Source organism: Bemisia tabaci, chromosome 7 (genome assembly GCF_918797505.1).
Source record: "Bemisia tabaci chromosome 7, PGI_BMITA_v3".
Classification (NCBI taxonomy): domain Eukaryota; kingdom Metazoa; phylum Arthropoda; class Insecta; order Hemiptera; family Aleyrodidae; genus Bemisia; species Bemisia tabaci.
Window position 1 is genome coordinate 44,634,031 of NC_092799.1, and position 13,985 is coordinate 44,648,015.

Genomic DNA, 13,985 nt, shown 5'->3' on the forward strand with positions numbered 1-13,985 from the left:
CAAATATAAACATAACCTCAGACTTTTGACAGCCTTTGATGGCTGTGACGGAAAACGTCATACAATTTAGAGGAAACGCTCTGAAAAAGTGCAAAACTTAGCAAGTTCACAGATGTACGAAATGATTGAAACGTTTGACGAGTACTTACGTTTCGCCGCGGTTAGAAGATCTTTGACTTCTTTGATCAGTCTTTTGATCTGTTGGCTGGTTTTGTCGAGCTCTTTCTCGTGAGCATGTAAGTTGTCACGAAAGTACGGACTATCTGTCAGACAGTCGGTAAACTCTAGGGGTAATAATCCAACACCCATTTTCACACCACATATGTTATGAAATTAGGATAAAAAAAATAAAACACACCGAAATCACAAACACATGATCAATTAAAAACACTTATTCGTACTTCGGCGATCACGATCACGAGATGAATTTACCTTCGACTGCGTGATAATGGGAATGCTGCGTTCCGTGACAAGTAGCTGCACTTGCGACACTAGCGCACTCACTCTAGACCCTCGGCCGTTTTCGGAACCATCAGTAGCGTTGCTCGACGAACGAGGTAAAGAATACACAAAGAGGGTGGGGGGGGGGGGAGAGAGGTAGACGGTAAAAATTATTTCATACCTGCACATACCGAGGAGAAATACTTAACGCATTTTGCGCTTTTCTTTATGCTCCTATTTTTGCTTGGATTAGCTGAAAGACGAAATACTATAGAGAACTCCGTAGACAACGACTTCGTGCTCTACCACGTTCATAAGTTGTTAAGTCGCAATCTGGGAAAATGAGGATCTTGCAATGTCTTTGGGATCTTGTCCGAGAGGGAAGGGCGGGGGAGGGGGAATTCGGTGCAAATAGCGATTATTTATTATTTAATGTTTGGGTAAAAATAATGACTAAAATGTGATGCTTATCAATGATTGAAAGGGAGTCTCTCAAAATCTGATGTGATTTTTAAGGGAGTTGAAAACTTGCGAGCCAATCATTGAAAAGGTCAGCATGAAAAGACATCAGGGGCCAGATTTGCTGTTACACTTTAGGGTCGCTAAGTTTTTGAGAATTTTTTCCAAAACGTAGAAACGTAGGTTTGTATTAAATTTGAAACATTTTTCTGGCACCTGTCATCAACCTTTTGATCTTAAGGGGAGTTTGATGGGTTGAGGGTTATTTGGACCGCACTAATTGAGCATAAAGGAACCAAACCACAACAGCCACTGCAAAATTTAAAAAGGCAATTTAATTTTTTACTAGAGAACATTTAAGTGAATTCCTTCGAAAAACTTGGAGGAATTACACTGTTTTACTGTTTTTACTATTCTTCGTACTATGCAGAAAATTCTGTGAAATTTGCTTACAAATTTGCACAACCGTTTTCATGTAAAAAATGAAATTGCCCGATTGAATTTGGCAAAAGCTAATGTGGCTTGGTTTCTTTCCGCTAAACGCCGTCCATTTGATGACTGACAAGTCTATGTGCAGAGGAGCAGTTAAGATTCAGTTCCTCGTGAAAGAAACAATACGGAGGTACCATAATTTTTTAAATGTCTTTTCATGAATTGGATCTCAAAATAGCTATAGTTTTTTGAGAGCTTCCTGGGTGCTGGAGTGAAATTTAAAATATTTCATCACTTTTGAGCTATTTTTCAATGCTATCTTTGGGCACATACTTAACTTCATCATTGCATTGGATCAAATTAATTTCACTGGATAATCTTACAGAGTACCTACAGACTAAAAAAAGAAATACAAACTTAGTAAAGACTCATATTGCACCTTTACACCTAAAAAAAAAAAAAAAAATTAAGGAGGATATCTGAAGTTTCCAAATCCAAATATATCAATATTAGGTACCACTTCATTGGGTCTTGCAAAAAGAGCAAAAAAAGGGGAAGGAAATTAGGACACTTAGCTTTTAGATTAAAATCATTATTTTAATAGATGAAAGAAAATAAAACAAAATTACAAAATCCTCTTGATACCCTTTTCGCAGTCCCTTCATACTAAGCTATGTATGAATAAAACACTTCAAAGAGTTGACATTTTGGCGAATTTTTTTCAAACAAGAAAACCAATTAGAAATCTAATTTGCCTGAAATGATTAGATATAATGATCACAGTGATACAACAATTAGTATGTACATTTATTTTATTTGTAGTGACACATACTTTGGAGATAACAGGGAGTCAATAGAAGTGCATGAGAGTACATACATAATCAGAGAGAATAGATATGTTTCTTCAATCGATTAGACGTACAAGCAGAATCGCCCAAGTGTAAGCATCATACTGATAGTATGATATGTAAGCAATGAGACTTGTCCAAAAAAATAAGAACTTAATTTTGAAATACAGAAAAAGGATTCGAATATCCCTGGGAAATTTACTTTTTAAATTTTTTGTGTTTTTTATTTTTTTCTTTACTGTGTTCCTTCTTCTTTTTTTTACTGAACTTTGTTTCCGGTTCTTCTTCAGGCTGCTCCTCCTCTTGAGTTTTTATCGTTCTTTTAATGCCACTGTAAACCACAGGAAATTAATGAGAAAAATTTTAACAAACATGTTTTTAGAAAATTTTAAGAAAATTACAAGAAAAACACCTGCTTAGATTAAATTTAAGGCCTGCCTAGGAGCAGACTGGCTCCAAATTTTCCTGGAGGCAAAATCTGCCAAAAGAACATGGAAGGCTCTTTTGCCGTGCAACGCAAAAACGCCGTAAATGCCATTTTACATTTTATGGAAGCAATGTATCATGCAGAAAAACTTGTGTACCTTGGGACAATGTTTTTACAGAATTCTTTTGCAAATTAAATACTATCAAGAACTGAAGAACAAGAAAGTGGTAAGTTCCAAAAAACGAGGGAAAATTCTTGTTGGATTTGCAGTGTTCTTGCTTAGCACAGTAGCCTTCTTAATAAAGGGAAGGTTCAAAAGAGCCTGTAGCAGCTCTGTGAGATTTCTTTGGAAGTTGCTGGGTGGGGCCCACAAATTTTGCCAAAAAAGCTCCTTCTGACTAAAGTGTGGAGAGCAATCGCCCTTGCGCTAGACCGCCTCTGAACCTGCTTAATTTGATTTTGATGAGTGCTTCTTCTAAACTGAAATGCAACTATTTTGCAAGTGTTACTTTTGTACCGCAATCACACGCTGAATTTAGCAGCTGAATGTGGAAGTCAACAGTCATCGCCCAACGGCTGAAATTTTGCAGATTTGAGTTGTTTTCATCCAGATGTGTATCATCAAATCTACTCCAATAGTTCAGACAAATCCAACATTAGTCCGATGGTTGCTGAGAATCGTTGCTGAATTTTACGCGGCACGCGCAAAATTCAGGCATCGGGCCGATGACTTCTACATTAAAGCCACATTCAGCTCCCACATTCAGCGTGTGATTGCGACATAAGGTACAAATTAGGGCTGTCCGATTGGTTTTTGGTGAGCTTCCGAAACACTTCCGGTGAGAAAAAGTAATGATAAGAGGGCCCTTACCAAAGGCAATCTGAAGTATTGGACAGAAATAAACAAATGCGGATGTCTCTGCTCTTGACATATAAATCTTGATGATCTTCTGATAAATAGAATTTTAAAGAATATTGCTTAGAGCGTGACTAGAAATCCAGGTACACAAATTAGAGCTGTAAACAAATACGGAGAGAGCAAGAAGAAGGAAAAGCCACCAGACAGACCTTTTAACAGAGATGAGATTTTGCGGCCCTGTGGAGAGAACATCTTCCCATTCTGCCTCTGAGCCTTTGATTGCGAATTGACCAAGATCTTCCTTCTTCAACCTTGCGAGCTCTTTCATTTGAGTGGCTTGTAATTCCTAGAGATAAATTGTGAGAGAGAAAACAAAATTATGAGCATTAAAAAACTTGAATAAAAGAAATAAATGCAGCTAAAGTAGTTAGTAGCTAGTTAGTAGCAGCTAGTAGCTCAAGTAACTTTAGGATTTCTGGGTTACGAGAGAGAATTTGTTGGCATCGAGCCTGTAAAAGCTTGTTTGATATTTGTACCTAAGATGAATTCAAGTCAAAGAGTAATTGCTAGATACAGCAATACTGGATACTAAGATATTCTATACAGAGGCGTTCCTAGGATTTTTCATTTTGCACTTATTTTGGAAACAGAAAAAATCTGAACAATCGGTAAAAAGCCTTGGGAGTGAAACTAGAGACAGAAGTTGCATTTGCAAGAAAATTTTGGATATTTCCAGTTCTACCTTACACTAGAAGGTAATTTGCACATGAAAATTTCTATATTTTAGACTTAAAAACTGGATCTCACCTCAAAGTCTTGAAGCCTCAAACCCTAGAATTGTCCAAAATGAGTACAACTGGTGCACATGTGCTTCCAAACTTTTCCTCTGTTTTAATTGGGAACTTATAAAGGTTTGTGACAATAAGCTCAGAGACTGTGGGTAGTACAAACCGGTTAGGACGAAAACCTGCCTATTTAAGCTACAAATAGCTACTTGACAAGAAAGTTTGAGTGCACATACAACCTAAATTGTTGATATTTCAAAACTACTCACTCTGTTGGCACGACTTTGTCAAAAACTTGATTGCTGAGTTACATTTCCGTAAACTGATTTAAATTTACAAGGATAGATTTTTATACTCCAACTTGGTTGCACCAAAAGAAAAAACAAAAATTCTACTCAAGTTTTGACAAAATTTACTTACAGATGCGGCTTCTTCTAATTCATCCTGCAGAGTTACAGATGTTGGATTCATATTTGTAGGTGCTGATGGATTTATCAGCGTTTTTTCAACAGCCTGTTCCAACACTCCAGAGAGATACTGCGTTATTCGCCTTATAGCTCTATTGAATAAACCGAGAAGTTGCATCGATGGTATCTCCAAGTCAGTGGAAAGATCTTCCACTGTTTTGTACTGCAAGCCAAGTCCTAACAAAATTGCCTGGAAACAATATCATACGCGTCCATTATAAAAAGATCAATGACGAGTTTAAAACATTTGAGTGTAGACTCGAAGCCTAAAAATACAAAAATCATTTTGTAGGTTTGGACTGGATTTTTCAACAAGAGATTAATATTTTCGACTCATTTGAAAGCATCTATCAGCATTGATATAATAATGGTACAATATGCCGTTTCTGAAATGAGCTGGAAATAGTAATTCCTCATTGCAAAATGTAGTTCACTTTTTTTTGTCATAGTTCCTCAGGAAAATACTGTAAACTGATACTACAGGGGCAAATAAATTAGTGGGTACACCCGGAAAAATTCAATGGGGTCAGTTGATATTTAGGGTGATTTTAAACAAAGTTCCATTCACACAGAAAAAACTAACTAAAATAGGCCACTCTCAGCACTGACATGCCAGTATTTCTAGTCACTTTTCCAATAATGGTTTGGCACTGGATATTTTATAAAAATAAACTGTTTCCACAGGAGATGAGAATGTCATACTAGAGTCTCATTACTTTCATCTACATCATTTTTTTTTTTGAACGCAATGTATGGTCATCATACCACCACTTTTGGAAGCCAACCGTGTTGAAAATAAATTGAAAAGAAATTGTTACACGGCAGCCTGCAACAAAGACTCCTCTTTTAAGTATATGTAGTAGTGTGTGATACATTCAATAACGCTTCTCACAGTATTTCATACTACAGGAACATTCCTATGTAGTTGTACGTTTGATGATACTTTAGTCACTAGGTATTTAAATATGACATGAAATTCATTCCAATAAAAATAATATTCTAAGATTTGAGTTTTTCTTGATTGATAACTCCGATATTCCTTGAGAGAGATGAAAACGTGGAAAGTTGAACCAATTATGAGATGGCAAAAGAAACAAAAAAAATCATCATGCATCTAGCAAAATATTTTTGCTCTAATACATGAAAATGCACGTTTTTTCATACAGCTCTCCTCAAAATGTCGATTTTTGTCGAACGTTCTTTCAAGACAGAAGTCTATGATTATAGCAAAGATGGAAAGATGAGACGAAAACTTACACTCTGGAGCGCAGATAAATGGACATCTCCCATTTTATTCAGAAAATATAATTTAGCTAACGTTGGTAAAAGGTCCATTATAAGATGATAATCAACTAAGTTATTACTGTACATTTCTAGTCGTTTAACATCATAGGAGGTAAGATACACATCAAGCACTTCTCTCGTCAAGACTGAAAACAAAATTAACGATGATTGCTATTAGTCTAAAAATAGAATGAATAGAAATACATAATAAATTGGAAGAGATAGAAGCAGAATCAATGCGTCTGGCTTTAACAGTGTAATGAGAATTGAAATTTTGAACTCATCCTTCAGGTTTCTCAAATCTTCATCCAAAATAGACAGAAAAATAGAGCAAAAAAAATTGAGTCTTGGAATTGTCTAAAATTATGATAAGATTGTAAAATTTTCTGACCATGTTATTGCTGATTGAAAGATAGTTATTGAAATTCTGTGCAAAGATACATTCAATAAGCGACAAAATGTCTTGCTGGGGACTAAAATAACTTTTACTCTCATATTCTTCAAAGAAAAGACCAAAACTTCTAGCAGGTTTTTAGTTTCGATTAATCTGATTGCTTGCCAAAGCACTCTTGATGTTTCAGTGCAGATGGTATTGCTGAGCCGACAATAATTTTATTTCGCATTTTTTGTTTTAAAATGGTGATAGTTTCTTCATTTTTATTTTGGTTTTACATTGTGAGGGCACCCAATCCAAGCTTTCAGTTGTCAGTTTCATAGAAAACCGAGAAGGGAGAATTGAGTGTAGAAACAAGCATTGCAAAAAAGTTTCCACCTGTTTTCTAATTAACACTTCAGTCCTTTTTTTACATAGATACATAGGAGTACGACTTAAAAAAATTAATACAATTAATAAAGATTGTATAAAACTTACCACAACTGTCTTCTTTTTGTATGGATTTGTTTGAAATCATACTTAAGGCTAAAGACGGCAAGAATTTTCTAAACTGATAACCAAGTAAAGAGCTAAACCGCCTCCTAAAATCGAACCAAAACTCTGCAAGCCATTTACTACTTTTGTCATTCCAAGCACTTGCATGATTAAGAGTGCTCACCATGATGCAAGAGTGTTCGCCAGTTAATTCATTTGTTGTTTGCCTGAAAGTTGAATACATAAAATGTAAATAGAAAAGCTAATAGAAACAGGGGGAAAAAAAATTCTTCAAAAAGGAAAAGAATGGGGGGGGGGGGGTGATTGATGTAGATAATTTTTTGGAAGAAAGTTATGAGTGCAAGTAGGTTGTTAATAAATGAAGCTAAAAACTCCAAAAAGCAGGCTCATTCCGGCTTACTAAGGAATTTGCAGGTGAACCTCAGTGTTTTCAAATTTTCTTTACATCCTAAAAAAACAAAGAAATCAATAGCGAAAATTCCATAACTTATTACAGTAAGACCTCGAATTATCGGATCGCGATTTAACGGATTCCGCAATTTAACAGATCGATCCTCCGGCCCCATAAAATCCGATAAATCGAGGTCTTACTGTAATCTGTACAGGATTTTGGAGGGAGTGTTGACTAACTGAGTAACAAGGTGGTAAAATAGTGCTGGGTCCACACTATTTTGCAGGGAAAACACAGCCAAAAAGCTTCAAAATTTCAATTAGAGTCAAAAATTTTTGAGCTCTAATGAGTGCCAGTACAAGACTGAGGAGGGAGAGTGTTCAGCTCAAGCAGCTTGCGTTGGTATATCAAGTTGAGATGGCGCCGGGAGATCTATAACGTTTTGGGTCTTTTGAGACCTCATCAATAGATCACACTTGTTGATGAGCCCACCTTAGCATCCCGCAAAAATTCAAGATGGCGTCAAAACTCCATTATGAATATGACGCAAGGCATGACACAAAATCCTGACGCCATCTACCGTCCCTGCTGAACAACTCTCAAAATAAAATAAGGAAAACCCAAAAGTTTCTTAGTGTTTTTTTCTTGTTTGTATCACTATACTATGTGCCAAATTTCAAAGATAAAGAAAGGTGAGTTTCATTGAGTATTGATAAAGGTTCAATAAAGGTTTTAGGCAGTATTGCTGTGATGCCCACAAATCACGGGAACCGACACATTATAATGACAAATTTTTAAGGACTTGCAGAGTAGCTAGGTGAAACTTTGATCATTTACATCTTTACATTGTAATTTCTTCTTTGAAGGAAAGGGTGAGGGTTGTCAAAATGAAGATCTGGCGACATAAGAGCAATAGCTTCCAATACTCTACACTAGTTCCCTTCCTTTTTTCTCCTTAATATGAGAGATTAGCTTATCTCTCTGATTGTAGAACAATACATTACTTTGATAGGGTAATGCTTACACATTAGCATCAAACTCACCTTAAATACACAGGCACAAATTCTGCTTTTTTCCAGAACTTTAATAAAGGTGCCGTGAGACCGAATGATACACCGACATAATCCAAATTTTCAGGGGGTCTTTCACTTAATTTGAAAAGCAGCGGAGGAAGCTTTTTCTTGGGCTCTGAAATGGAATAAGTATCATTAGGTTATTTGAAATGGAGTAATAACATGGAGTCAAAAATGGACATTCACAATTTTTTTCCACTAGTGGATTTGAAATAAGTTGTTCTAGTCTTCAATTTCCGAATTGAATTTCAATACTTGCTATTCTGATCATATTTGCATTTGACTGATCAGTTTAACAGGAGATAAATACCCAAAAACCTATGTTGAGCTTCCATGGAACAAGAAAAGTACAACAGTAAACTATCCTCAGTTGTACCTCATTTATGCAGGGAGTTTACTGGTACCTTGCCATTAAAAATTCTTGCTTTTTCAGTACCATTTCCTTATCTTACACGCATTTTGACCAGTATTTGGATTGAGAGAGTGGAATGAGCGAATGACATTGGAATAACCAAAAAACATGAGGAATCTAACCAGAGACTCGATAAATGGATTAAGGTAGGAGATTGCATACCCCTAAGGCTACTTTAGACTTCATCACAAAAATCTCGAATTTCTGTACCTTTTCACGGAAAATCCGTACCTTTGCTGTGCTTCCGTACCAACCTTCCGAAATCTTTATTTTTTCCGTATAGTAGACACCCTGTTATGATAAAAATTTGAAGCAAAAATTCATGTCTGACAAAACAGGAAAACTTTTAGACGTGAATTAGGATGGCTTATAAAATGAATCAAACCAAAGAGGTCACTAAATACTTGCCGATTCTTTCTTCCAACAAATTCACTTCATCCTCTTCGATTGTTTGAATTTCTTCAGAGGGTAACATTTCTTCATCTAAGCTTGGCATTTTGAACTCATAGTACTTTCGCAACAATGAAAGGGCTCTTGAACCATAACCCATCTGAAAAGGGATAAATAAAGGTATGAGGAGAGAGGTACACCTACAATGGAAATTAGACATTACAACGTTGCTTATAACGACATATTGGTCAAGATGATGTGCCATTTGGTCGGCTCCATGACTGAAATCTCATTGATTCAGTGTATTTATACATTGATTGTAACAACAATTGGATATAGTGACCACATTAGACCAGTCACTAGAAGGTTGATGTATCCGATTTCCACTGTGTAGGTACGCATTTATGTAAGAAATTTAAGAAAAACATACTTCAGCAAAATTAGCTTGCATTGTTATGGATACTACATTAATTATTTGTATTTCAGTGTTCTTCGCTGCTGAGAGCATTTGGGGACTGTGGATGCTGACAGCTTAATAATGATTAAATAGTTTAAGAATAAAGTTCAGCTGCTCATCAAAAATCAAGCAGCTGTTGTTAATGGTAAAAGTAACTTACACTCTGGTAGTCTGGATGAGTAGCGATCCTTACAATTCGTGCGCCTGCCAAGCTTGCAAATTCTTTATCTTGATACTGTTGTGAAACAGTCCAGGGTATTAAATCACCAGCAGCTCGTTTCCCTCGGGATAATCCATCTGTAATTGATTTTTTTGATATTTGTCCTTCCAAGCAAACCTACGAATGAGTAAAAAAGACATCATAAGAATTTAACAAAGTAATGGGAGAGTTTTGAAGCCTTAGAAATGAGCAGATCTAAGATTGAAAAGTTTCAAATTGAAATTAATTTGGAAACAACAAAAATTTTCAGTTTTAAGATGTCAGAAGTGGTTTAAAACGCTGTAAAGGATACTGGGATCAAAAAATATTGAATGCTTAATGCGCATCTGGTCCAAAATCTAGCACTTACAAAATTTGAAACACAAGTTTTCCATAAGAGTTCTGTTTCACAAGAAACAAAGCAAAAACTGGCTGGCAAACACAAGGCTAATAGCGCAAGTTGAACATTTACAATTTGTGCATACTTGGTTAAACAATTTCTTACTTTGATTTCTGCTTGTTTAAGCTTCAATGTTCGATGTTTCAAGAATCTTCGTCTCATTGAAATGAACCCAATTAAAAAAAAAATTTATTCCATGGGTTAACCCATTTGCATGTATTGATGAGTATACTCTTCATGGCGCATCTGGGACATATATGCACTGGCAAGTTAACTTGCACCTGTCGCACCATTTTGCAGCATTGCTAGGCAATTGTTTTTGTTGAGTTTCTCCAACTTCCAATGGACAGCGCGACTAGTTTTGTTTTAAATATCATTCTGTAGTATTCTGTTGCTAATCTGAACGAGTCCGAGTGACTTTTTTTTTCATATGGAGCAAAAATTTATTTTAATTGAGAAAAATTATTGTATTTTTATGCGTAGCAAACAAATTAAGCATCGCATCCAAATACTCCTGGTTATAATATGTATGGTTGTTCCTTTGACTCAAAAGCCTACTAAAGGCCTGTGAGCAATGCAACTTCAAGAAAAATCTCAGGTCAAAAAAAAAAGAAAAAAAGAAAGATAAGATTACAAGAAATTAATTCTCAAGGATAATTCACATTCATTCATTTTACATTTAAACTGAAATATTGATCTTTCTAATTTTTTTTAAAATATATCTCAGCTTTTGAATTTACAGATATCTCACCTGAACAGCACATAAAATCTCTGGTAGCGATGTTTTTGATGCATCTACAGGACCTAGCAGACAAAAAAGATGATGGGCAGGGGCATCAGACATCATTTGGAGATCGTTTGGCGTATTCTGAAAAAGACAGGTAAAAAACGTATGCGTAATTAAAGACTAGTAAATGACAGGCTATGTGCTAAAAAGTTGATGTCGAGTTATTCACATTTGTATTGCTGTAAACTACCCCTGACCATACAACTAACGCTATCTTTTGGATGTTCACTATTTCATTGTTGGTAGCACTTAGCCCTCTATAAAGCATGTTGTTCTAGGTGCTTAGAACAAAATGCCATGTCTCAGGGCAATTCTACGAAAACTGTCCAATTCCAGTCATGATCGTTTTATTTGTAAAATGTGTGATAAAAAGTCTCACATTTCACCAAATGTAATGGAAAATGGGTGTTTTTAACGAATCATAACCATTACAATTGTGTAAATTGATGGATTAAGCTTCATTTTCAGCTTTTACTGCTTAAAGTGTCACGACCATCACTGTCATGATTGGTAGGTTGCAATGTTTACAACCTCATAACTTTTTTTTGGTCTGATACATTTTTCTGATTTTTGTACTTATTTCATCAAAAATACTTGCAGTTGAGTAAAAAATGCATTTGATTACCTACGAAAAAAATTTGTCATCCACCCAAAATATGAGAGCCAATATATATTTCGAGATTATGCTGTCATTAAGTTTCACGTCACGACCGTCCCAGGTGTTTTTGCTTGTCAAAACGGTCGCTAGGAGCGGTTAAAAAGTTGCGAAAGTGATTTGAAAGGGTACAAGTGAAATGAAGTGAAGTGTTCCTGAGGTGCAAGGTTGTGCAGGAATCGCCCAAAGTCATTTTGAAAATTCTACCACGATTTGAAAGGTAAGTATACTTAGCTGAACCTTTTTTCGCGTCACGACCGTCACGCCCTTTATTTTATGAAGCGTGTGATATTCTGAAAAATCTTTGTGCCCACTTTATAGTCCTTCATACTAATTGCAAGTTTACCAACTTTCGATGTTGTACCTAATTGCTGTTTAGTACACCCGCCGTTTTTGTTTAAAATTAGTCACGACCGTCACAGTCACGACCGTCGCACCGCATCAGATGTTTAGTGTGACGATCGTGTCTTCTAGACGTACTTGAGTCAATCATTAATTTTAATATCACTACAATCGAACGAACGGGTATGAGGCATAGAACTCCTACGCCCCCCCCCCCCCCCCCGGATCCACCTATGATCGTAAGATAACGCTACACCTGAATATTTCAAGGAAAAATATCCGTAGCTTTCCTAAAAAAATAAATTGGTATTTTTTAGAGGAATGTTAGGCAACGCTTGGATGTTCATACGGCGTTCTTCTCCCTTAGCACAGGGATATGATGGACCGAGGAAAAAAAAAACACTAGCAGGGCAGTTCCCTTTCATTGTTTTGGACACGTGAGGTGCCGTCGTCTCAATAAAACAAAAGGCCCTTACGCATTCCTGGCTAATGGTGTTCTAGAAGGAATGTCCCTTCCTTCCTTTGTTCCAAAAAGTTGGGATTTCCCGGCACTGGAAAACAAGGAAATAGTTTCTAAATGACATCCTAATTGCAAGAGTGGTCAGCCGGGGTGGGGGGTGGGGGGGGGAGGTTGGGGGGTTGCTTGTGGTGGCTACAGATCGAGCTTATAAAAGAGCAACCCCACCCCTAAAGTTCAATCAGTGTGGATTCAGTGAGCGAAGTGGCTAAATGGGTGATCAGGTCTATGAGTTAGTGGGTCAGTGGTTTAGTGGATTAGTGGTACAGTAGTTTGATGGTGCAGTGGTTTAGTGAAGCAGTGCAATTAGCAAGCGGAATCGCAACATGAGTTAAGCTCCTAGTATGTGAGTATATCAGAATAGCTTTATCATGCCTTCTATCTTCATTATATTTAAACTGTATACTTTCCATTTTTGAAACTTTTTATTTTTCAAATTTTAAAATTTATTTTTTCTATTTTCAATTCCCACTCTTGAGTCTTAAAATTTTTAATCTTTGAATGTTTTATTATGGAAATTTTATTTAGTGTTTGAAATTTTTATTTAGTTTTTGAAATTTTTACTTTTCAAATTTTAAAATTTAATTTTTCTCTTTTCAATCTCTACTTTTGAATCGTAAAGTTATTGTAAATTATCCTTGAATATTTTGTTTTTAAAGTTTAAATTTTACTAGGTTCATCCTATTATTTTCCTTTCCTAGTTCACGGTCGTGCCTATTTTAAAATATTATGTATCAGTAGAATATTTTTATTCTACTTCAAAAATGAGAAGACAATTCTCAAAAATTTCATGAAAAATTGCTGATTGGTTTTTGCAAAAAAAAAAAAAAAAAAAAAAAAAAAAAAAATTAGACATGAACATTGATTTGAAACGTCACTTCAGCTATTTATATACTACATCCTGCTAAATTTTTAATAAATAGAAAAATTGCGCATGAGCTGCACTGTTAATTGGACGTATTTCTGCCAAATGAAACTATGTGCATTAAGACATGAGCCCTGAGACTCATAAGAATATATGCATAACAGGGCTCACAATACACATAGCTCCGTTTCGCAGAGAAACGTCCAATTTACATTTGACGTTCCTTCACTAGCTTTGCTTTCTTGATTTTTCTTTTTTTCAGATCGGCAAAAAACTAAGTCTGTGAAAGCGCTTCCAGCACTGTGTGCAAAGGTTTCAACTTATTTTCTTGAATTGAATTTTTTCCTCCTCTTCAAACGCTTCATACTAACTTCCTAATTGACAAGAGACAGGGTCAGAGTGGAAGCTTCTTTCACCGTATTAATTGTAAGTAAAATTGATTGCAGCATTTTTATTTTTCTCTCAAATATCATGCTAATTTTCATCTCCATGTTAATCATATTAGTCTATCTTTTTGTTCTTTTTTAGATCGGCATGAAACGAGCACAGTTAAAACAGTTTCACATTGTTTTATATTGATTTTTTGATTTGAATACCTAATATTGA

The 13,985-nt window shown here is 35.7% G+C and overlaps 2 protein-coding genes across 5 annotated transcripts in view; both read right to left on the reverse strand.

Annotated features, from left to right (window-relative positions):
* Graf (GTPase regulator associated with FAK) overlaps positions 1 to 477 on the reverse strand; it is a 150,525-nt gene extending 150,048 nt beyond the window's left edge. Inside the window, exon 1 of one of the 4 annotated variants that reach the window (XM_072302834.1) lies at positions 150 to 477. In XM_072302834.1, the coding sequence (XP_072158935.1) occupies positions 150 to 309 (160 nt within the window). In that variant the 5' untranslated portion in view covers positions 310 to 477. The remainder of the gene's footprint in view (positions 1 to 149) is intronic. The other 3 variants (XM_072302833.1, XM_072302836.1, XM_072302835.1) reach the window with 3 other exon arrangements.
* Positions 478 to 1,908: 1,431 nt separating this feature from the next.
* The window catches only part of l(1)G0020 (RNA cytidine acetyltransferase l(1)G0020), a 34,713-nt gene continuing 22,636 nt past the window's right edge, over positions 1,909 to 13,985 (reverse strand). The window contains exons 12-20 of the mRNA XM_019055379.2: positions 10,965 to 11,081; positions 9,775 to 9,951; positions 9,176 to 9,317; positions 8,326 to 8,470; positions 6,874 to 7,097; positions 5,976 to 6,148; positions 4,672 to 4,908; positions 3,676 to 3,812; positions 1,909 to 2,511 (exon numbers count right to left, since the gene is read on the reverse strand). Coding sequence (XP_018910924.2) covers positions 2,379 to 2,511; positions 3,676 to 3,812; positions 4,672 to 4,908; positions 5,976 to 6,148; positions 6,874 to 7,097; positions 8,326 to 8,470; positions 9,176 to 9,317; positions 9,775 to 9,951; positions 10,965 to 11,081 — 1,485 coding nt within the window. The 3' untranslated portion in view covers positions 1,909 to 2,378. The remainder of the gene's footprint in view (positions 2,512 to 3,675; positions 3,813 to 4,671; positions 4,909 to 5,975; positions 6,149 to 6,873; positions 7,098 to 8,325; positions 8,471 to 9,175; positions 9,318 to 9,774; positions 9,952 to 10,964; positions 11,082 to 13,985) is intronic.